The 23,828-nt window shown below is 37.0% G+C and overlaps 1 protein-coding gene across 1 annotated transcript; it reads right to left on the bottom strand.

The window, feature by feature from the left end:
- Positions 1–799: 799 nt before the first annotated feature.
- LOC137930490 (leucine-rich repeat flightless-interacting protein 2) lies at positions 800–19,632 on the bottom strand. Its single transcript, XM_068773755.1, has 8 exons — positions 18,586–19,632; positions 11,410–11,536; positions 9,283–9,395; positions 8,046–8,192; positions 7,287–7,587; positions 6,100–6,240; positions 5,052–5,239; positions 800–3,348 (listed from the first exon to the last, which is right to left on the bottom strand). Exons 1-8 carry the CDS (start codon positions 18,910–18,912, stop codon positions 3,238–3,240), a joined length of 1,455 nt encoding a protein of 484 aa, XP_068629856.1. The 5' UTR covers positions 18,913–19,632; the 3' UTR covers positions 800–3,237.
- Between the last annotated feature and the right edge of the window lie 4,196 nt (positions 19,633–23,828).

Raw genomic sequence — 23,828 nt, 5'->3', positions numbered from 1 at the left:
TAAATCAAGTTAAAAACTCAAAAAAAAAAATCCAAAATTTGGATATCTATATATTATACCTATTTATTTTTGTTTACTGTCTGTCCCTGCAGAATTTTTACTGCCAAAAAAAAGTAACATATTTAAGAATGATTGCAATAAAGAGTGATTGGAAAAAGGTGTACATCCCCAAGCTTTTACACTTTTAATCAATGACTTCGTATGTTACATTGGACAGAGGAAACAACCATTGTTTCAAAATTGACGGGTCAAGAAAAATAGTGTTTTTAGTTTTAAATTTATACCATGTGATCCAGTACTGACACAAATTCTATTAATAACTAACCATTTTTTTTTTCAAAATGTGGCGAAAACTAAAATCTGACACTACAGAAACATACAAAACCTTCTTAGTGATGTGAATTCATTTATTTAAAAGGTAATATCTAAAGTCATAAATAGTTGGAAAGTGAAAAGGATTAAGAATGTTTTATACAAATGAATATTGCCAATTATTTAAATATTGTCAACCTTAATATATTTTAATGCAGAAATATTCTTTTATGCTTCATAAAAATATGACAGGTAAAAAATGTAAGATTGAAAATGTAATATTTTTAAAGATTTTTATAACGTCGTGTCAAAAGTTATGCCACATTTTTTATAAAAGATTTTATATCAAAAACAAAAATCGATAAAATATTTATTAGTTATTAGAAATGATATCCTTCAATGTTGACCCTTAAGAATTCTGCTGAAAATGTTTCATGGAAGATGGTCGCAATGTTTTATAAAATGTATATATAAATAAAACGACACATTCAGAGCGAAATTTATTTAGTTTCCAAATTTATACATTATTAAGTCAGTTTCGCTTCATACAAAAGACGTCCATACTTAGTTATAATAAAACAATATAAATTAGTAATGCAGCACCAAATTACATACATCATACTTACAAAAGTGACATTCTATTCGGATAGATCGGTTTCCAGACCTTTCTATAGAGAACGCCACACTCTCACACAAGACGAACTACGTCTGACAGTCAAGTGCTTCATATACACTATATTCGACGGACTTAGTTAATATAACACTTTTAAACGCATTTTTTGTGAGAAAGGTACAAAATAAAGATACCTTTACACGTGGCTACTTTTTAAAAGGTGCGCAAATATTTTTTTTAAATAAGCCAATAATTTTTCATAATTAAATCTCATTTCAGTTTATGGGTTTCAATATAATTTTAAATAGAAAAGTTTTTATTTTTAATCTGTGAAAAAAAGTTACGTCGTGATGACTAAACAATGATATAAGTAGTGCATTCTCTGGTATTATCTGTGTCCGGCGAATACAGTATAATTTAATTTTTAACATTTATACTATTTTTTATATATTCACATCAATCTATCGCAGACATAACGTTAAAAATAAATCTATATTCTATTAAATAATCGACATGTTAAAAACTCAAGCGATCAGCCATTGTTCTTTTTATATGCTCTTTGTCAGAATCGGTGTTGACTAATCTGATGGCGTGCTTCAAAGAAAAAAGAAGTTGTTTAGTTACATACAATATCCAGTAAGCACTATATACCCGTCGACTTCTACTTACTACTTCGATCTATTGTATCCTAACATTTGGTGCGCTATGGCACTATACAATAAGTGAGCAAAACTAAGTTGGGAATACTGAATTAGTGTCTTTACGGTGTCTTAGAACTTTCAAGATCATTTTTATATAGGAAGAATATTTTCGGTGACATTTCACTCACGAAAATCGAATATTCCGGAAACTTCTGCATTAAACTGTTTTCAAATCGTTCTATCTATAATTTTTAACACAGTATGCGAAATCCGCTGACCGTTTTATAACAACTTAATATATAAGACCCACAGTACTGGTTTATTGATTCATTCACGCATTGATCTTCGCAAATGTAAACTTTCTATTGAGACACCTACGAGATATTTTATAACTGGTAACGTGATGTTAACTTGACTCAATTTTCATGTAAATTTTGTTCTAAAATGGATTTTTAATAGATATTCCTTAAATTCCTGTAATTAAAATTGCCATACGAACATATAAATTGGTTAAAGTTTTGAAAATAGAAAAAAAATAGTTAATAGAAATTAATTTAATATGGTAACTTTACTGTTTACTAATACTTTACACATTTTGACACTTGAGAAAAGCTGCAAAATTTGACGTCTCTTACTATAAAAGATTAAAAAAAAAGTGAAATAAATATGACACATCTACTTTATTATTGCCATTCGGCGTAATTTACACACTAAGAAAATATAATTTTTTATTGAAATTCGTTTTTGAATTTAATTTTGAATATAGAAGTACATATTTACTCCGGAATAAAGAGCCATAAATGCAAAAAGATCTCTAATACTGTTCTTATCTAATTCCGTCACAGATCGAACAGATCTAATGGACGTAAATTACAATTTTGAGCAAATTCTTTTTTTAAAAGTAATTTTACGGTTATTTCACTTCATTTTAATTGTTTATATTATAATTCCATATTTCTAACATTTCAAATAACTTGAAAATATTTCATAAAGAACTTTGAAAATGTGATGATGGCAAGTTGAAAAAATAATGTTAAAATTAATTTCAATAATTAATAGAAAGCGAAACATAGGCAAGCGAATGCTATTAAATAAAAATCCTATACAGATAATACGAACATATTTATAATAACAAATAAATAATCAGTAATTATTCATTTTTTTTAATATTATTAAATCATACACATTTGTTATTTATTAACTCTTCCGCATATTTTCAGCACTGGCAACGTGAGGTTTCGATTATCATTCAGTCAATCACTCGGTAAATTAAAATTTTTATTATTTAAATGCAAACTGTCATGTCCAATTATAAAATAAATTGTTAAAAATGCTGGTTGGAATAAATTTAATTAATGTCATTATAGCTTAAATTAAAAACGTTTTCCACTGTCAAAAATATGCTGAAATAACCTAATTCATTCACAACATCACTATTTCATTCATTCACTTTATTTTAGGGAATTTTCACTGTTGTAAATCCCCACATAGAAAAAATTGTGTTATAAAAAAATTGCAATAAAACATTTACATTTCACATTATTTACATAAAATAACTTTGTTGTGTACATGAAGATGTCAAAATTTATCTGCGGATAAGTCGATACTCTTATCATCCCGTCCAGTCTGAAATTAACATGGCAATAATTTGAAGGGTTAAAATCAATATGGTCACAGCTCTTTGAGGAGTGCCGACTTGGCGTTCTTCAGTTTGTCTAGTCGCTTCGTCAGATGGCTATTTTCTGTCTCCAATTCCTCGACTCGGTTCAGAGCTTCCCTTGCCTGGAATCATTTTGTAAACATTATTTTTTTTTACAAATTTCACATTAATTATATATACATCATACTTGGTTTAGTCTAGGATGCTATACCAAAGTACAGTAATATACAATGATTGTGCAATATTTGAGACATATTTATCTGCATTAATGAGTTATAAAAAGTCCTATATTGCTCATCAACCCAAAAACCATAAAAAAAGTTATAAAAATGACTATGGATCATTTGGTAACAGGTAAACTTTCTACCAGTGTTACCATCTTTAATAAAATAAAGACAATATAATTACAACAACAAACAAGTTTTAGTAGATCAAATGCATGCGGAATTCACAATGGGAAACTTTACATCGATTACTATTTAAAAATAATGTAAAAATCTTTGATAATGTTTATTTACATATTTAATGATTGGAAATAAAAGCATTCAATGACGTGGAAGAGGGTCGTAACACATATATTTTAAAGGAAAATTCCCTTTACTAAAATCAATGTTAAGAAACTTTTGGGAGACGGTCCTGTACAAATGTCTGGGTTGACAAACACATTATGAGAGGATTATTGTAAACGTGTTTGATTACAGTTTCTTTTCACAAGACAAGGACAATAATGTTATAATTTCATTCCATTTGAACTCAGAGCATACCGTCACGAATCTCCGTTATTGATAACGGCCCAGAAGTCAACAACTTCCTGAAAACAGATTCTATGTTTTTGCTAACACAATCATATTTTTTATACAGTTTTTTCTTATAATATTTACACTTTTCACATAATTTTACTTTCAAAAGGAGACGACTCTCATATATGTTTTACATCTTATATTTCCTTGAGAAGTTATCCTAATTATATGATGTAAGTTAAGCAAATATATATTTACTTTATTACTAGTTATTTGTTCGTATAAACTATATGATCATTTGTTACTGGAATATATCACTAAAGTCCACTAAAACTTTTCTCTCGGATATTCTGAAATCAGGTGACTGTAAAAGGCATAGTTCCGTGGGTTTCTGCAGTGTTACTATTAAGAGCTGTTGCCTTACTAATACGACATAAATAATGTAACAGTAGTATTCAAGGATCTAGACGGAACCAATTTAGATACTGTAGAGGTCTAGTTTTAGTGCCTTTAAAACTATACTACCTGAAACCCCGTGAATTTGTAAATCTATTTATTCACTCTTTTTATACATTGTGTAATGTCTGAATTTATATCGTCTAGGTAATGTCTACCAATAAACTATGAAATTGTAAATAACTTTAATTGAACAACATAACTATGTATTAATAATTCTATGGCCTGTGTCTTAATACAAAAACTATATGAACAGTATTTAATGGAATCGGCGTTATTTTGCGGAAGTCCATCCTGAGTAAGAAAAGGAATATTTAGCCACTTCCGCACATGCAGTAATAGTCGTGCAACAAAGTGCACCGCCTTTCTTCAGGAAGATGCCCCATAGAGGGATGAAACACGTGTTGAGTGATTTGGCGGTGGCAGTTGTGTGATTCGCATTGTTTGCCGCATGCGCATTTATCAGCGGGCTGGCGGGCGGTGCACTTTGTTGCGCGACTACCACTGCATGTACGGAAGTGGTCCTTTTCTTACTTATATGAACAGTTTTGTCTCTTTTTAGCCAATATGATGTTAAGAGTCTTAGCTGCATGGAAACCTCATCAGCCAGTGTTAATGTTCATACGCACCTCCCTCTGAAGGCGACGGCGCTCCTGTTTCAGCTGCTCCTCATGTTCATCCTGGTGCTCCTGGCGTGCACGTAGCCTGGCCACCTGGGCCTCCAACCTTGCCACTGCAGCTGCTTGCAGCGCCGCTTCAGCCTCCGCCCTCGCTGCCCGGCCCTTTGCCTCTGCTACCGATTTGCGCAGCGATTCCACTGCATGAAAACAAATGTATAACCATGAGTTTAAATTAAATAATAGACAATACAAAGTGAAATGTAAATAATTGTTAGGATATATGCAGCTATTTTTTTTTAATTTTTTAAATTGAATCATACCACCAAAAACAACCATACTTGATTAATGGCACACGGTTACGAAATTACTCACTACATTTCACATATCAGTGCAATACAAAAATAAATATTATTTAATACCAACTGTGAATTAAATAATTGTATTAATTATTTAGTGCTTATACTTCATATACATTACATTACTACACACGAGAAATCACAGCGGAGCAAACAGATGCAATGCTTAAAAACACTGTTTTTTTTTGTGATGACAAAACATAAACATTTATATTATTATCTATTTTCGAACATTTACAGCGATCACTTGTAGAATTATGAGAACAATTGACAATCTTCTCAGAGCCCATATTGATTTCATAAATGTTTAGGATTCTTCATAGGATCGATATGTCTGAGAGGTAATAACAACACAAAGTCCGAAGTAGAAGTTTTTGCTGTTAGCCTTGCGGCTTTTACAGCTTCATCGGAAACGAGTTCACGGAACGGAGGGGTCCGTGAACTATATATACATTCATTCCATCTTCGCCGGTATTTATACCGATGTTAATGAACAATTTTATTTCTGTGAAATTCCCCTATTCGATTATTTATATTTATATTCGATTATTCGATATTCAAACGTTTTTGTAATGCTGTCTAAAGAACGCAGTTATTAAATTTTTTAATATCGATTTAATGAATATGCTGCACTGCTGCGATACGAGTCCCATGACAGCATGGTTGAGGTGATAAGGAAGGTGGTTGTAGTGGGCACTCACGCTCGCTGTCGTGCTCTCTGTCGTGGTGGGAGGCGACGCCGTTTTGACGCGCAGCGCGTTCTTCGTTCAGACATAGCTTCAGTTTCCGCACCTCCGACTCCAGAGCTTGCTTCGAGCTCACCAGCCGCTGCAACCGCACGTCTGCAACCAACACCTCTAAAGTCAGATCAACCATAATTTAAAAAAAAAATTGAATAAAGTTCCAACATAATCTTTTTAGCCGTAGAACGTCCACGGCATAGTGTTCTCTCATTGATTTCCAATAGGTCGATCTAAAGAAGATCGACTGTCTACCATGTCCTATCCTGTCTGCACCAAACCGTGTTCACCCACTCGACAACAGGTTTGTGTGTTGGATTTAATAAAGCCGACCTCTGTGGGTGTTAAACAAAACCATCTTTTGAGTCACAAAACTTAAAATCTCCTTTGCGAGTCTTAAGTCTGACAAAAAGGAATTCCACTAGATTGGTAGATTGTTAATTCTAAAATAGCTCAGAAAGACTATGAAGTTATTGAACGCAAGAGTCTCCAAGAGCAGACCTTGGCCAGAGATATTGGAGTCACGTTTAGTATTCTGATTAAATTGTATCTGGGAGCACTGAATCAATTGATTGTTATTATAATTATCAAGTCAGCAGATATAAACCCACTAGATGGCATAGCTTCCTCCAAAGTTTACTGAGATGTCAGGTCCTGCACTGCCCGCGTCCAGATACTTCATAGGCTCGTGGACTGACTGGATAATCTATGTTACTATCAAATAGTTAAAAGTTTGTTAAATTATATACAAAATCATTAGTTTCATATTGGTGTAAAGCATGGTTGCACAGAATTATTAAGACTAGGGGCCACTCGGGCAAATCATGAACTAATGGCGGGCCGGCCGCCAGAAGTATAGGTAAATAATTTTTTTTGGTTTTATTCTAGAATAGAATTCAATATTTTTCAAATATACGAGAGTATTATTTTTGCTATGTGCGGGCCACCAGTATTCGACCGGCGGGCCGCGGTCTGTGCATCTATGGTGTAAAGGATGCAAGAAATATAACTGAACTTGTTGAATGTTAAAACAATCTGAGCTATTTTATTTCAACCATATACGCAAAGAGAAAATGTTTACACGACTAGTGACAGTATGCCCATAACCATTCAGGGCTGCCATTTGTCGAAAAATGACCACAACTGACCTAGTGTCCCCTCTCCAGCGTCGTTGAGCAGCTGTTCAGAGTGATGCGACACGAGCGCCAGCGGCGGCACGCTGCCGAAACCTTGAGCCGCGACTGGCTCGTCCCCAAGCTCGCCACCCTTCTGCCCGTTCTCACAGGGCGCCGCCCCATTGAGCTCCGCTTCCACGAATGCGAAGCCTGCAGTCGCGGCGGCGTGGTCGCGCGCTCTGATGGCGTCCCGCGCCGCCGTCACCTCGCGTTCCAGTGTCGCATGCTCGCGTTTAAGACGCTCATGTGCCGAGCACTTCTCCTTGTGTTCACGCTGGAATTGACACATTATATATTTACACCACAAGATAGGCAATCACAAAAAATCTAAAAGGAGAAAAGAATCATCTGGAAAAGAAGAGAATCTAATATCATCATCATCATCATCATCATCATCAAGTAAGTCCATTGCAAGACACAGATCCTCCCCCCCCCTCCAAAATATTGCCACATGGCCAGCTTTATAACTGTCTGTATTCAGCGAATCCTCACTACCTTGACTATATCGCGAGATCTACCAACGCCGCGTCTACCGGCTCGTGGTCGCCACTGGAGGACCTTTCAGCTTCCACGACCGTCGGTTGCACAAGCGTTGTGTCCCACCTACTACTATTTCAGATGAGCAACTGTTTGAGCGTCGTTGAACTTGGTTCTTCTGCTCATTTCTGATCTCGCAGGGATAAGAGAGTCAATATGTTGTAATATAATTCATGTCATTATCAGTTTACTTACCTGCAGCTGAGCGTGTTCTTCATGCAACTCCTCTATCCTATCCTTGAGCAGTTCCAGTTGATAGCCGAGTGCCGCCTTGTCATTGTCCAACTGCGCGTTCAATATCATGGCCTTGCGGAACTTCTCCTCCACTTCTTTCAGCTCGTGCTGGAAGAGGCACATAAGAACATTTAAAATTTCGTACATCTTAACTTCTTCTTTCTAAACGCTAATCTCTCGATTCCTTCTTGTGACCATGGTAGAGTGACGATTATCACTCGTTCCGTCAAGTTCCTAGCACATAATAGAAACTGGCTGAATACAAAACTAATTCATACTGCGATCTGCCATCAAAACAACATAGAGCCCACGACCTCTGATGTCTGACTTATGATGCCAATATTGTGTTTTAATCATCACCACTCCAGCTATAGATCGTCCAGTGCTGGGCGTAAACCTCTCTCATTGCCAATAATACTGGTCGAAGGCGTACCGCATCTAGTATTTTTGACAATCTTAACAAAAGGTCATCCGTTATTTCTATTCCAGTCTTAAGGCTCTAGCGGTTAGCGGTCCGTGCTTACGAAAATTTTATATATTGTCATTATTATAGACCTAAAATCATAGATTAGGGAGACCGGAAAGTAATGTCGTTTCTGTCAATATATTTTACAGAAAAACCGATTGGTTTTTACCGCTCCGGCATTAGTTTGTGTGTCTATCTGCTTGCTGCGGCTATTCTCTGAAATGGCTTGACCGATTTTGACAGAACTTATATTGGCAGGCAACTGACGAAACCAAAAAAAAAAACAATTTTTTTTTTAAATTCCACGCGAACTTAGCCGCGAGCACAGCTAGTTAGAAATAAAGTGATTTGCCTAACAAAGGTTTTATTAGGGGGACCGGAAAGTAATGTCGTTTCTGTCGACATATTTTACATAAAAACCGATTGATTTTACCGCTCCGGCATTGATTTGTATACTAGATGGCAAAAGGGTTTGTTGATAACGAAGTTGAATATATTGTTTATCACAAATAAAATCTTGTTAAAATTGTAGTCGTGTGAATTTAACTTAAGAAAGCGACATTACTTTCCGGTCCTCCTAATATGTCATGAAAGTTATCCCATTTCGATATGAACTAGAAACAGATTGAACTCCTTCATAAGGCATCGTTTAACCTAAAGCTCACGTTACAAACGCGCCAAAATATCTGAGGAGAAATTAAAGTTTCACACTGTAAGTATTAGTAGAAATACCCTCAAGTCCTTGATGCTGAAGACGTCATCGGCGGAGTCCTCGGAGCTGCGCCGCGGCGAGTGCATGGACGGGCTGAGGGCTGCCAGACGACCGCCTCGCCGCCCAACTGTCTCTGTGAACACATGCGAAGAGTTGACACGTGACTATAAACAACACATCAGCTGTAAGGCATAGGGCTCCAAAGATCATCAAAATGACCGGTCTTGCCCTGCTCGATCTAGCAACTTCCAGACGCCTTGATTATGTCAGGTCCAATGGGGGACCTACCCGTGTCGCAAAAAACAAAGCATAAAAAACTCATTACTTTTTAAATTTACTACTTATCTTACTATTATTTAGTTATATCTTCTTATTAGCTTTGTAATTGATGAAGAAGTGATTGTCATACAAATACAGAAGGATATTCCGAGTCAATCGGGTTCGCAATCTGCTCATGAATGTGTATACATATATAAAAAAATATATATTTATATATATATATATACATGTGTGTATATAAACACATCTTGTAATAAAAAATATTAAAATGTTTTACGTTCTTTAAAAATAGCAAGTGCTGAATTTCTCGCTTCTTCACCGCTTGTATCTACCTTCCAAACTTGGTAGAGTTAATATTTATAATTGACGTTACATAGAGGCCTTTAAGCTTAAGACGTAAAAAACGTAAGAGCCCGGTAAACTTGAAATAAAGAATTTTGAAATCGTAGTGTTTAATTTTTTAGGTATTTACATTTACTTATATTAATGCTGTTACCATGGCATTTACAACTTCGCCGGTTTAAACTAGAACTGTTCACAGTAACAGTGCACGAAAACTTCTCCTCCTACCGGAATCTCAGATCCTCCTGTTAATTTCTTCGTTACACTGGATAGGGACGCCGTCTAAACATTACAACGTTTAAGCATACGCAGGAGTGACAGGTCTCTAAAACTTACGCGAAATGCTTGAGTTGTTACTAGTATCGAGTTTAGAGCTGTATTGCAGGTGCCCGCGTGGTCCGTATCTCACGTCTATAAGGATTAGAATGGCGCTATTACTTTCAGAAAAGATTTCCCGAGACGAGAAATTTCTGGCAACAATTATACTTGGGAGATTTCTGAAGGTAGTCCATCAATTAATTAACGGATGCCGATCGATGACGTCACAGGCCGAAGAAGACAGAGGAGTATGTAGAGTCGCGGAGTATGTACTTTCGAGGTGTATATAGTGTTGTGGAGTACGGTCAGTCGCCGAGTATGTACAGTCGAGGAGTATGTAGAGTCGCAGAGTATGCACATTCGAGGTGTATATAGAGCCGTGGAGTACGGACAGCCACGGAGTATGCACAGTCGAGTTGTATGTAGAGCCGTAGAGTATGGACAGTCGCGGAGTATGTAGAATCGTGGAGTATGTACATTCGAGGCGTATGTAGAGCAGTGGAGTACGGATAGCCACGGAGTATGCACAGTCGAGTTGTATGTAGAGCCGTAGAGTATGGACAGTCGCGGAGTATGTAGAATCGTGGAGTATGTACATTCGAGGCGTATGTAGAGCAGTGGAGTACGGATAACCACGGAATATGCACAGTCGAGGTGTATGTAGAGCCGTAGAGTATGGACAGTCGCGGAGTATGTACAGTCATGTGCAATGGACAGTCGAGTATTTGGAGTCGCGGAGTATGTAGAGTCGAGGTGTATGTAGAGCCGTGGAGTATGGACAGTCGCGGTGTATGTACAGTCATGAGGAATGGACAGTCGAAGAGTATGTAGAGTCGCTGAGTATGTGCAGTCGAGGAGTATGTAGAGCCATGGAGTATGGACAGCCGCGGAGTATGTACAGTCATGAGGAATGGACAGTCGAGGAGTATGTAGAGTCGCTGAGTATGTGCAGTCGAGGAGTATGTAGAGCCATGGAGTATGGACAGCCGCGGAGTATGTACAGTCATGAAGAATGGACAGTCGAGGAGTATGTAGAGTCGCTGAGTATGTGCAGTCGAGAAGTATGTAGAGCCGTAGAGTATGGACAGTTGCGGAATATGTACAGTCATGAACAATGGACAGTCGAGGAGTATGTAGAGCCGTCGAGTATGAACGGTCGTAGAGTATCAAGAGTTGGGAAGATGTGTAATCTCAGGTATAGTTCGCACCTGAATACATGTCGAAGGCCTTGTCGGCATGGTCCTCCTGCTCCCGCTGCTGCCGCTCCAGCTCGCGCATGCGTATCTCGCGCGCCTCCGCGCGGGCCGCCCTCCTCGCCGCCAGCCGTTGTTCCGCCTGCAACAAACATTACCAAGTGAAAATCACTCTAAGCTTTATTACATTAATGCACTCTAAAGATGACTATCTCATCTGAGTTTCCGTTGCAATCTGTCAGCGCGGCAAATTATGTTACACAAGTTACATCACTTCCTCGTTTATAAATGACGATACGGAATAACAAGCGGTCTATATCGGTACCGGAAAATATATATCCAAAATACTATATTCGTATGCAGGATAATAATCCCCAAACTGTATTAAAAATAAACACATTGTTGAAAATTTAATTGTAAATTTTATTATCATAGACACACATATTGTATCATAGAACAACCGCTGCTAGATATAGGCCTTCCTGCCTTAAGAGGTCTTCATCCAACGTCTTCCGACGATCATCATGATGATGATAGATGAATACTGTTGCCTGATCACATTCACAGCGTCACCGGTAATAAAAATCTCTTTCATCTCAACAATTTCCTTATGAACCTCGGTTCGAGTCACTAGATTAAGATTGTTTAGTCCAGTGATTCCCAAAGTGGTCTATATCGACCCCTAGGGGTCTATGACAACCTGCAAAGGGTCTACGTCAGCAAAAAAATTTGGGGGTCCATAAAATGAAAATGGGGGTCCACGATAGTGGATCTCAACACACTATCCCTATTACTTACATCATACTATCTTATAATATCAAAACATTTACATTATTTATAAAAGTACCTATGAATTAAAAAAATTATTGCTTATGTTATTTTCTTTATAGTTTATTTTGTTTATTTAATGTTACATATATTTTACATAACAGATACAAAATTATATTTTGTGTAGTTTTAATTTAAATTCAATTAATAAATGTATAAATTAACAAGTGTTTTTACTTTAAGTTTTTAACACTAAACTTCACTACAGTTAGATATTTACAGGAAATCAATATCAGGTAAGTAGGGGGTCTACCCAACGCGGAAAACATGGCAAGGGGTCTACGACACAAAAAAGTTTGAGGAACTCAGGTTCAGGCGGACGCTCCGTGAAGTCACCAGATGCAAGGAACTCCGCAAGGAGACTTTACCTTGGATTATTACTCGAAAAACCATCAGTAATTTAAAGATGCCCTAGATCCGTATTTCGGATTAGTTGTTAACGTCCATCAAAAGCAACCAACCACGCAAATACATTTTACGGACCGTCGAGCGAAACAGTGACAATAAATACAAACATAATGACTAAGCAAAAACTAAACATAAAAATGTCTTTGTTGCATCGCTGAATCACGTCTTACCGTGTTGCATTATCAGAACGTCCCCATTGATAATGTAGTGTTGATAAAAACTGTACTTCTATTCGATAATTAGATTTTGTTTCCGATACGCGTACCGGATTCAGACGACTACCGCGCAAAGTTGTAATGCTTATGATGGACTTATCGAGAACGTCAAAGTAGGTTCAACTAAATGTCACACTAAGGTACCCATGAGTAAGAAAAAGACCAATATTTAACCACTTCCGCACATGCAGTGGTAGTCGTGCAACAGTGCACCGCCCGCCAGCCCGCTGATAAATGCGTTTGCGGGAAACAATGCGAATCACACAACTGCCACCGAGAAATCACATTTATTAGCGGGCTAAATATTGGTCCTTTTCTTACTTAGGACGGACTTCCGCAAGGTAACGCCTGATTCCATTAAATATTTATTTTACAAATTTACACAAGTATCAAGAACAATGAATTCTTTTCACTGGATTATAACACTAGTTACATTTTTACTAACACTATTCCGTTATACTTTTCAGACCTAATATTCATTTCACGATTACTATACGCCAATGTTCGAATTCATTTCATTCATGTTTCAATACAGCATCAAAATTAGACTTTTTGCCATATATTACAATAACAAGTGCTCTCATACTTCGCAAAGTTGTGTTAAATGAATAAAAGTGAATGATCTTAGATAGCAAGTATTAAATATGCTCTAGAAAACATTCAAAAACAAGATTATTTTATCAGTCGATACCATGAAATAAAAACCGATAAGGATTCTCTAACTCAGTGATTCTCAAAGTGGTCTATATCGATCCCTAGGGGCCTATGACAACCTGCAAGAGGTCTACGTCAGCGAAAAAAAATTTGGGGGTCCATGAAATGAAAATGGGGGTCTCATCTCAACACATACACTGATAGTACCTATTTACTTACATCATACTATCTTATAATATCAAAACATCTACATTATTTATAAAAGTACCCAGAAGTAGTATTTTGAGTAGTTTTAATTTAAATTTAATTAATAAATGTATAAATTAACATCTTTTTTTACTTTAAGTTTTTAACACTAAACTTCACTACAGTTAGAAATTTATAGGAAATCAATATCAGGTAAGTAGGTCTACCCAACACGGAAAAACATGGCAAGGGGTCTACAACACAAAAAAAATTTGGGGAACTTCGCTCTAACTATATTCTCCATAACTAAATCACTAAAAATCATGTCGCTATTTTTTTGTTCATCGTCATCAACCATAGACAGTATGTCTTTTTGAACCTTCTCCCATAGGTTAAGAGTCCTGCATCTTGCTTTGCGACTTAGACGTCATCTGTCTTGCTATTCTTCTGTTCTTCCATTGCCATACATTCATAGAAAAATTGAGCATTGCTTTCTTCTCCATGGGTTATTAAACGACTTGTGAGCTTGCCAATGATGCTCCTTGTGAAGGACCAAGTTTCACAGTCACAACAGATAGATAACACATGTTTTTTTTTAATTTTCTTTAACAAAACATGTATGTGGGCATATAATTCGATTAATATCGAGTTTAAAAATTAACTTTGAGCCGCGAATCTAGAATTCTTACAATGAGTTCGTAATATATTTATGATAATATTTTGTATGTTTACAATAATTATAATAGATTCAAATAAATAGGGAACGTTCATAGTGTATTTAACACCGTGAAAAACTTGTTCTACCAAATTTCGACTGCAAAAAGTCTAATTCATTTGTAATAAATGGAATCAGATTTTTTAAAATAAAATGAAACGCAAAACATTATTGGATAGTAAATTGACGGAAAAACCTTATTATTCAATAAACGAATATTTAAATAACAAGAATCCTTGACACCGATGTCGCTTGAATATTTTGATTTCATTTAGGCTATGTCTGATAAAGTGTAAATGTATAAATCTGTATTGTTCAACTATTAGATGTGTTATTGTGGAGTTTCTTCCTGGTTCTTCTCCGCAGCTATAACATCTTGCGAAGCAGAGTAGAGTCAAAAATAAAATAGATTAAAAAAACAAGTTGACGATCAATAAGAGTTCTGTTAACAGTTCCAATGAATAAATGAATTTATCATATCTTTATCAAAGCATTGATGTATATAGATTTTTATATGAATGATCCTATGCTGCTAGGCGATTTAGACTTTGTGCAGCTGCATCAAAATTCAGCGGGGAAACAGAAGTCCGTGTTCTAAAAATTACTCTGGGCGATTGTATTCCCGTCACATCGATGATGCACAAAGATGGACTATACCCGTGTGGGTGTGTAGTGTTGTCACTGTAGTGTCGTAAGTTTTTCGTGGACTACAGTTCGGTACACACTCATACAGTGTCATTAAATTTTTCAAATATCGAACTGAGGAGACATGGTCGGTTTTAGATATCGTCGAACTTTAGTTTTCGTACCTCCTGTAACGTCGATTTCAACTAATGGCTCAATTATAGATCTATTTCAAAATCACCATGTCTAAAATTGACAATAATTGCAGGAATTCACTTGGACATACAATTTTAGTTATGAAGGAACTAGAGAGAGATAGATACTAAGATAAGCACCCAACACTTCCACTTAAGTTTTTTTTTAAGTGTGTCAGCACGGCATGTGAATTGTTACAAATGGCCAAACAATAGAACAATAACCTAGATGTCTTATCGCGATTAAATTTAAAAATAATGGTGAATGTTATAAAGAGAAGAATGGCGGAGGAATTTGTCTAATGTCGTACACTCCCACAATTATGGCGCACCATATCTGTTGCACGTGAATCATTACTTTCGTTTAATTAGGTTGAGTTGTGTCTTTTTTGTCGTACACCTTGGAGACTCCAAAATAATGATCTTGTATATTAGGAGTTATTTCGACGCCCACTGCAAGCAATAGGCCTCCTTCAAATGAGTGGATATACCATAATCGCCAGGCTTAGGAGGCGGGTAGAAATCCATAGAAATACTAGCTGATCCCGCAAACGTTGTTTTGCAAAAAAAATTAAAGTTTTTAATTAACAAATGTAAGATAAGGGTTGATCGTAGAGGGGTGAAAATTTAGGTTTGTATGTATTTTTGTATGCTGTATCATAATAAAATAAAAACCAAAAAAATTGTCTAAAAAATTAAAAATAAAATTTAGGGGTGGACCACCCTTATCACTTAGGGGTATGGAAAATAGATAGTAGCTGATTCTCAGACATACTGAATACGCATGTAAAATTTGGTAAAAATCGGTCAAGCCGTTTCGGAGGAGTTCAAGTTCGAACACCGTGACACGAGAATTTTATATATTAGATGAAGTCAAAAAATATTTCGGGTATTAAGTATGCTTTGCAAGATTAAACTGAATCAATAGGTTAAGTGGACTAAGATGAACGTTTTTGTATTTTATAAAAGGAAAACAAATCTTTGTGAAATAATTTTCTATATTTAATAATGGTTTAACTTGCGAAAGTACAAGAAAATCCGAAATTTACAAAAAATTCCGGAAATTTTCAAAATCCTAAGATTCGCATTAAGTCTTGTACTTTTTATCCTAAGAAAGCGCCTGAATCTATTAGAATAAGAACAGCAGTTTATATTACGATATGCCGCTCTACGAAAATCATCCTTCACGACCACGTAACGGTTTTTTTTAAAGTTTTATTTACAAGGTTTTCTCTAACATAGAGCCTCTATTTCTATTAATAATTTCTAGACGGAGGAAATCCTGCATAGTACGCCCGGGAATGGAGGGCCAAGGCTGTGTCAGACTCTTACTACCACGAAACGGTTGAAGACTGACACAAAGACCAGATGTGTTGCAAGTCCTGAAACAGCTTAAAATCTCCATGGCCTTTGAATGATAGACAGGGGGGAAGGGGGGATTTTCTGAGCCTATCGATAAATACAGGCCCCCGAGTTTATCGTTGCCTGTATCACGTGAAGAGGATCGAAAAACAAAATACCCTAGGGTTCGGTGCGCATTTACATATGAGATTTTTTTTTCTCACCCACAATTCGGGGTCACATTCAGGATGTATGAATGTTCCCAGTACCGCTATATGACGATGATACAGGAACTTTGCAGGGGTTTTATTCGGCCAAGTTCATATAACATGTCCTAATACATTTTATTAATAAATTTATCATATCCCTATACCTTTCAAAAGGCGAAGTTAAACATATCAAGTTAAAGTTCGTACGAAAGAATTAAAAATCACACAACGTATTTACACTGGTTATTGTCAAGTTACTGCTACGTATCAACCAACTACATAAAACATTCAACATAACGTGTCGTTATGTAAAGTACTAGTGTTTTTTTTTGGAGACGAAACGTCACTTGTGAAACTTTAACATTCGCTGTTACTCCCCTAGTGGTATTTGTGGTGTTTGAAGATTCCGCGACTTCAATGTGTCAGGGCGCAGGAGGCACCTAACCTTAGACTTCTCACCAGGCGATGTTAGAGGGCTTCCCAGGAAGCATCGACTTCAACGGTTACATATTATTTCACCGGATTCTGTCTGTCGTTCTGTCGCGGCAGATCGATCTTAGGTCGCTTCGGCCGACACTCCACGGAGTGACTAAGTTCAAGGACACCTATAAAAGGACTCTGGCTTAGGTTTTGTCGCACGTCGATAATTTTTCCGACGACCTCAACAAGGTCATCTGTCCACCTCGCGGTTTTTTTATGTTTTTTTTTTTTCCTTCGCCCCTCGCGCCTCATTTCCCTTTTTTTTCACCTCGCGAGTTGACCCCTACGCTGCGCTTACCGGTCCTTGGTTTCCACTTCTTAAGGCTCATTCAGGCTCTAGCTGACATCGAGTATGTGCGCTAAGTCGTATTATGTATTAGCAATCATATTTAGGTCTATAAAACCAAAATTATTTGCCACATTTGGAACGCAACCAATACCTGATATTTCGATTGGCCATGAATGCTTAAAATTCCAAAACAACCCACGCCACTGGTGACAACGCCACAATCGAAACACTCGCACTCGGAAACCCATTAAAACTGATGACATCATTTTTTACACCGATGACACACACAGACAAGTAAACAAACACTTGTAACTAATCTTATTGTTTGCAGAAACAGCAGATAAATGTGACGAATTGTTAATTTTGACATCGGTCGCACGCGATAATCGACTTTATTACATATGCAACAGTTACTCACGAAGAGCCAGAGCCACCTGGCAGCCATGCGGAGCAGGAGCTCCAACGTCAACATGTTGAGGCCGGGGCCGCGACGCGAGCGGCGCCCGCGGACAGCGCACGTGCACTGGCGAGCACTCGCTATTTCGTCACCTCGGGTTATGCAAACCCTACTATCTAGGACGAAATATATCTCGAGCGATGATGTTTCTATACTCGGTTCACTATGATAAAACACCTGTCGCGACAATGAAGCAAACAGTAGCGCACGATCAAAAAAAAATATGTTGTTAATGAAGAGCCGTGGCTTGTCCAAACAAGACGTAACATGTGTACAGACAGCTAGTGCTAGAGACGACTTACAAAGCAAACAAGACTAGATAAATTTATAACGACCTTCCCATTTTTAGTCCAACGAAATTTGGGCGTCAAGAAACAATATTTCGAAAACTTGTAATGACTTGGACATTGATGATTCAGAAATTAATCATTAAGAAATCTCGTTTGTCGATATGACGCGATAAAAATGTACAGTTATTTTTCCAGGGACAAAAAGTACCTGATTAATTTGACGATTTTGAAAGCGGACCAAAAGAATGATTATTACAGTCGTATGTAGACATTTAATTACATATGATTTCTCATTACGTACATGGGTTTGCTGATCGCCTAGAATTCCAACGATGGACGGGTTAATTTCTTCGCACGCATCCGTCGCATCTTGGTCCATATAACCACTTTCTTCATTACCTACAACTTCTGTGTTATCGCCATTAGCTAGAACTATTTCTTTGTCTTTATCATCGTTATCTGTTTCTATTTTTTCGACTGTTGGATTAATGGTTTCATTGAGAGGCAACTGAGTCGTTTTTGATGCGACTACGACGGATTCGTCGCTGTCGTCGAAGTCTCCATCGGTGAAGGTGTAACCACTCTCCTCGTCGCTGCTGTCTGAAGTCAGTACCGAAGCCAGACCCATGGTTCACATAAATTCGTTTAAATCACTTACAATACACGCGAGCGATATGCAACACTCGAATAGAAAGGAAGGACGCGATTTTTGCACTGCACAACACGAAGCACGATAAAATTCCCGCACGTTTTATCTTATCGATGATTTCCACATACGGTCCTTGACTGCTCCAAGCTAACAATGGCCACCGGTGTTGGTGCGGACATGTTTATTTGTAAACATGCTTAGGTATTTCGACAATGGGCCTGTTTGTCGACGCAGTGTAAACACGCGTGCGATGCGCGGGCACACGCGTTCGTGGATCGACCGCCGGCTGCACACTGCCGCGCCGACGCCGCTCCTCGCGCGCTGCACGCGTACTGTACGCGCAATGTAAGCGGAACACACGCGGTAGCGGATAAAACCAATCATAGATAATACAATTGTCCCTCAACGTTTTATATAACATTGTCAATGGTTCTAGCAATTGCTAGAACTATCTCTTCATGAGTGCCTGAACAGCTTATTATTTGATATTTAATTATATCATTTATTGAACACAATTATTTAAATTTAAGCATTTTTAGTTTTAGCGCTCTGTTTATATTTCCTTTTCTCTCTTTCTCATAGATATAATGCCTTCTCTCTTGTATTTCCTCTTATCTTTATCGGATATTGTTTTGAGACACTGCAAGGATTTCTATCACTTTTAAAAATGTCTACCTTTCGTATTTATTTGCTTATTTACCCTTTAACTATCTGTGTAACTGCGTACTTAATACCTTATAGGCCTTATCTACCAGTCAACTATTTTTTTTTCTTTATTTATAAATAAATTGTATTTAAAAACATTGAGATGCTTCCGATAAAATAATAGAGAATGAAAATTCCTTTTTCTTTTATCAGGTGAGTAGTGAGATCGCTTTGCGCTCGTTTACATGTCGACACCTTTACCCTAATTACTTCTAAACTTGAATGAATCACTCGCACGCGTCCGCTACACTGCCCGCTTCCGCTCGTGCACGACGCCTTGTGATTAATCGACGATTGTTTTCCTTAGAAATGACAAGGGTCGCCAACATCATTTAGAAATTAGGATAATGTACATAATTCATTATTAATTAATAGTAAAGTATTTGGGTAAATCCTAACGATACCTACAAAATCAGTATTATTAGATTATTTTATCTAAACTATCTAATAACCTCTCAACCATTATTTAATGATAGTATCAACTAATTAAATTAATATTTACTATAGTTATATTTTTTTCGGAAGTACAGTAACAAATATTATGAGAAACAAAAGTAATGTCCTGCTTGAAAGTGGAAACGTATGGACACCCTAAGCGATCCTTTTTCGTCGAGGAAACGTCTTAAGCGCGCAGATTTACTGTTCGTGGTAATGTGGAGGACTAATGTTTCCGATCGTAAATTATATGACCAACCATACTATATATAATTTGGTTTAAAAACCTTCGAAAATATTTGTTGCTTTACAACACTGAAACGTAGATGGTAACACTAATTTCTCCATTCTTAAGGAACCCTAAGCAATAATTATGCGCATTGGTTTACGTTCAGGTTTTAAAATATTTCGGCCACGAGTGAAAGAAACGCTAGGAAGGTATTTGTTGTTCAGAGTAGCGTGATTGGCTGGCTCAAGATGCAAACATCGCCCAGCTTTGGGACGGACCAAGCGAGGGCACTCATCCTGTATCTATACACAAAATACTTTACGTTAATGAGAGACGTATTTATAAATTTTCTTTAGAATCGATAGATTTTTTTGATAATCGATATTTTGGTGACAATCGATTTACAAAAAAAAAAAAACAAATCTTGGGGCTTTACATGCAGCGTTTTCGTTATGGAGCAATATTTATTTTGCTAAGTTTAGTTTCATACTAGAAACGTTTTTTATTCATTTTAGCGAGAGTATATTTCTTATAATACAATTCTATATAGCATTTATATGATAGATGCATACTACAATGCAAAAGTCTACTACTAGTAGTAGTACTACTACTACTAAATATGTCTTCGTTCCACTTAGTGAGGGACCTATCTACGCCGCGTCTACCGGTTCACTGCCACTTTAGACTACGATTGGTTCAGACAAATATAGTTGCTCTCCATAATGTGCCATTACGTCCTTCGTACATTTGGAACTGTCAGTGATGTACAACAGGCGAGTAAAGTCACTTAGAAGGTCTATTAATGTAATACACGTGGTCGCTACTCAAGAACTTTTTGCACCCAACTGTTACATGTGCCCACTGCCATTTCTGAAGAGCAATTCTTCGAGAAACATCGGTGACTTTTGTTCTTCACATAAACTAACGAATAATTTACAACTGTATTACAGATATAAATATATTTCTTTTATTTCTTGGTGAACAAGATATAGAAATAAAACATTCAAAACACGTTTGCTTTAAAATAACTCATGTCACAATGGATCCCTATCGGCCGGAAATTTAACACACGGTAGCAATGTAACGCTGCCGATAGGCGAAAAATTATAATAGTTCGTCAAGGCGGCTATACATTGAACGCTGCGATACAATAGCATTCGGTGTACCAATAAGTTAAAGGTTCAATGGATGGCTGATACCACATTTTGTACATGTGAGAATGCTGCTTAGTTCATCTCATTCATTACAATGTAGTATTGGCGATAAGTATAGAATTACCAGTTCAATAATACGTTTTCCAGTTGGCTTATTCAAAAATCGAAGCGGTGACGTCATAACATGTGAAGAAATTAGGATACTTTAAAAAATGTTATCAGAAAGAATAATTTTGATTGATTGATGATTTTTATTCCTTTTCGACCAGCATCGCTCTAGAGAACTGGTGTGGCCAATTATCTGCTTCACCATCATCATGGCAGCCGATTGAAGTATGCCGCAAGACATAGGCCTCCTCCAGAGATCACCAAGATGCCCGGCCTTGCGGTGATAACTGCTATGGTATGGTACAGTTTGTCGTCTCGCTCGCAGAAGCGAAGGAGATGGGTAGATATACCAATATCTATCCTTCTCCTTCGCATCTTGGATTTTTCTTCACACAAGTGCTTTTTATAACAGGCCTTTAGGTAACATGTTAGTCATATTTATCGTATATGTATTAGGATGACCGAAAAGTAATAACGATTTCTCAAGGCAAATTCACATAACTACCTACATTTTTAACAAGTTTTTATTTCTAATCAACAATATATTCACCTTCGTTATCAACAACATTTTGCCGTCTAGTATACAAAATCAATGCCGGAGCTGTAACAAATCAATCAGTTTTTCTGTAATATATATCGACAGTAACTACATTACTTTCCGGTGCCTCTTATATAAGGTTATAAAAATATACATTTTAAATTTTTTTAGCACCGCTTTCCGCTCCGCCTTTATAATGTGGTATCAACCTTAGCGAATAGTTACGCGATAAGCAAAACTAGCAGCGGTACCACTAAACGGCGTTTTCATTTCAAAACAGTGTATATTAATAAATATTCATTTTACGAATTACGACGCAGTGTATAACTTTCACACATTCGGAACTAGTTTGTGAGACTGTTTGCAATGATTATTTATTTTAACATGAACTATTTAGTTTATAATAAAAAAAACTTTTGTACATTTAATATGTGTATGACCAATTTTTTTTTTGGGGTATTTGTCCGCTTTGACCAACTCGCCTTTTGAAAAGCGACGATGTGGTCAAAGATGTGACACGTTAGTACCTGGGATATGTCTCTCAGTAAATAATGGATAATAAATATGTCCTAGCAATAATACAATACACAAATGAAAACATGGCCGCGAAGGCTTTAGGGCTTAGGAGTGCACACCACGCACCGATAAGCGTTGAGCAGGACGTTCACCCATAACGTGAAGAGATGACCTGAATATACAGCCTTAAGTCGTCATGTATGAGTCATAATGAAATGGACCTTATTAATAAAGGGACTAATACATAGCTACTTCAGCTATGCAGCAATAGTGGTGCAATAAACAATAGCGGAAGTAACTATATATTAGTCCCTTTCTTAGTTAGGATGGACTTCCGCACGGTAACGCCTGAATCTATTGAAAATGGACCATGTCAAGGTCGTTTGAAGACGCCCGCTGCAGGGTGCTTCCTTCTAACCTGGTTCTATTAGAAATCTATAGAGCAGCGGTAGTTTAATGGTAGAAGCCAGATTTGAAATTGTCGGTCGCGGGTTCAATTCCGGGACTACAATGTAAAATAATTCACACTTTGTGCATCAATTATGCAGGATTGTCAGTGTTCACAAAAAAGATCTAGAAGTGTGCCGTTCTAAGAAGAATATATATATATTTAATAAAAATGGGTAGTGGTTGTTGGCAACAAAAAGGCACACAAAGAAAAATATATATATGTTTAATTAACTAACTAAGGGTAGTGGGCAGAAGGCCTGGTCTAATTTTGCACCGCAGTTCGGTACTCCCCTGATGGTGGTGGTAGGCAGCTGCACGATCTCCCAGGACTGGTCAGGCGGCAGCAAGTCGAGAGCAGGGAGCGCCGGTAGGTTGCAGTATGTGTCGGTTCCGGTGCACGGTGATATAATTTCAACAGTGTAAAACTTGCAGTGTAAAACTTGCAGTATAAAACTTGCAGTATAAAACTTGCAGTGTAAAACTTGCAGTATAAAAGTCGCAGCATAAAAGTCGCAGTGTAAACTTTGCAGTGTAAAACTTGTAGTGTAAAGATAGCACCTGTGAATAAATGTCACAGTTATGATATACATATATAAGTATATGTACAATTTGCTCCGCTGACAGTAAACCCGGAGATGGCTTGCGATGAAGGAAAGGTAGAAACCGAAAGCAGTTGATGTGATTGTTTACTGTCAGAACGGAGTTACAAAATGTAAAGCATGTAAAACAAAGATAGAAGAGATAAATAAATAAACAAATT

Source organism: Battus philenor, unplaced genomic scaffold (genome assembly GCF_028537555.1).
Source record: "Battus philenor isolate CCGP_79_NKW_IND1 unplaced genomic scaffold, ilBatPhil1.0.hap1 SCAF_6, whole genome shotgun sequence".
Lineage (NCBI taxonomy): Eukaryota > Metazoa > Arthropoda > Insecta > Lepidoptera > Papilionidae > Battus > Battus philenor.
This window is presented reverse-complemented; position numbering and strand designations above follow the sequence as displayed.

Excerpts from the sequence above, each read along its gene's own strand:
- LOC137930490 (XM_068773755.1), bottom strand. The coding sequence starts at position 18,912 with ATGGGTCTGGCTTCGGTACTGACTTCAGACAGCAGCGACGAGGAGAGT. Across the intron at positions 11,537-18,585 it reads TAGGCGATCAGCAAACCCAT|GCGGAACAACGGCTGGCGGC; the intron begins GTACGTAATGAG and ends TGTTTGTTGCAG. Across the intron at positions 3,349-5,051 it reads GCCGTCGCCTTCAGAGGGAG|GCAAGGGAAGCTCTGAACCG; the intron begins GTGCGTATGAAC and ends AAATGATTCCAG.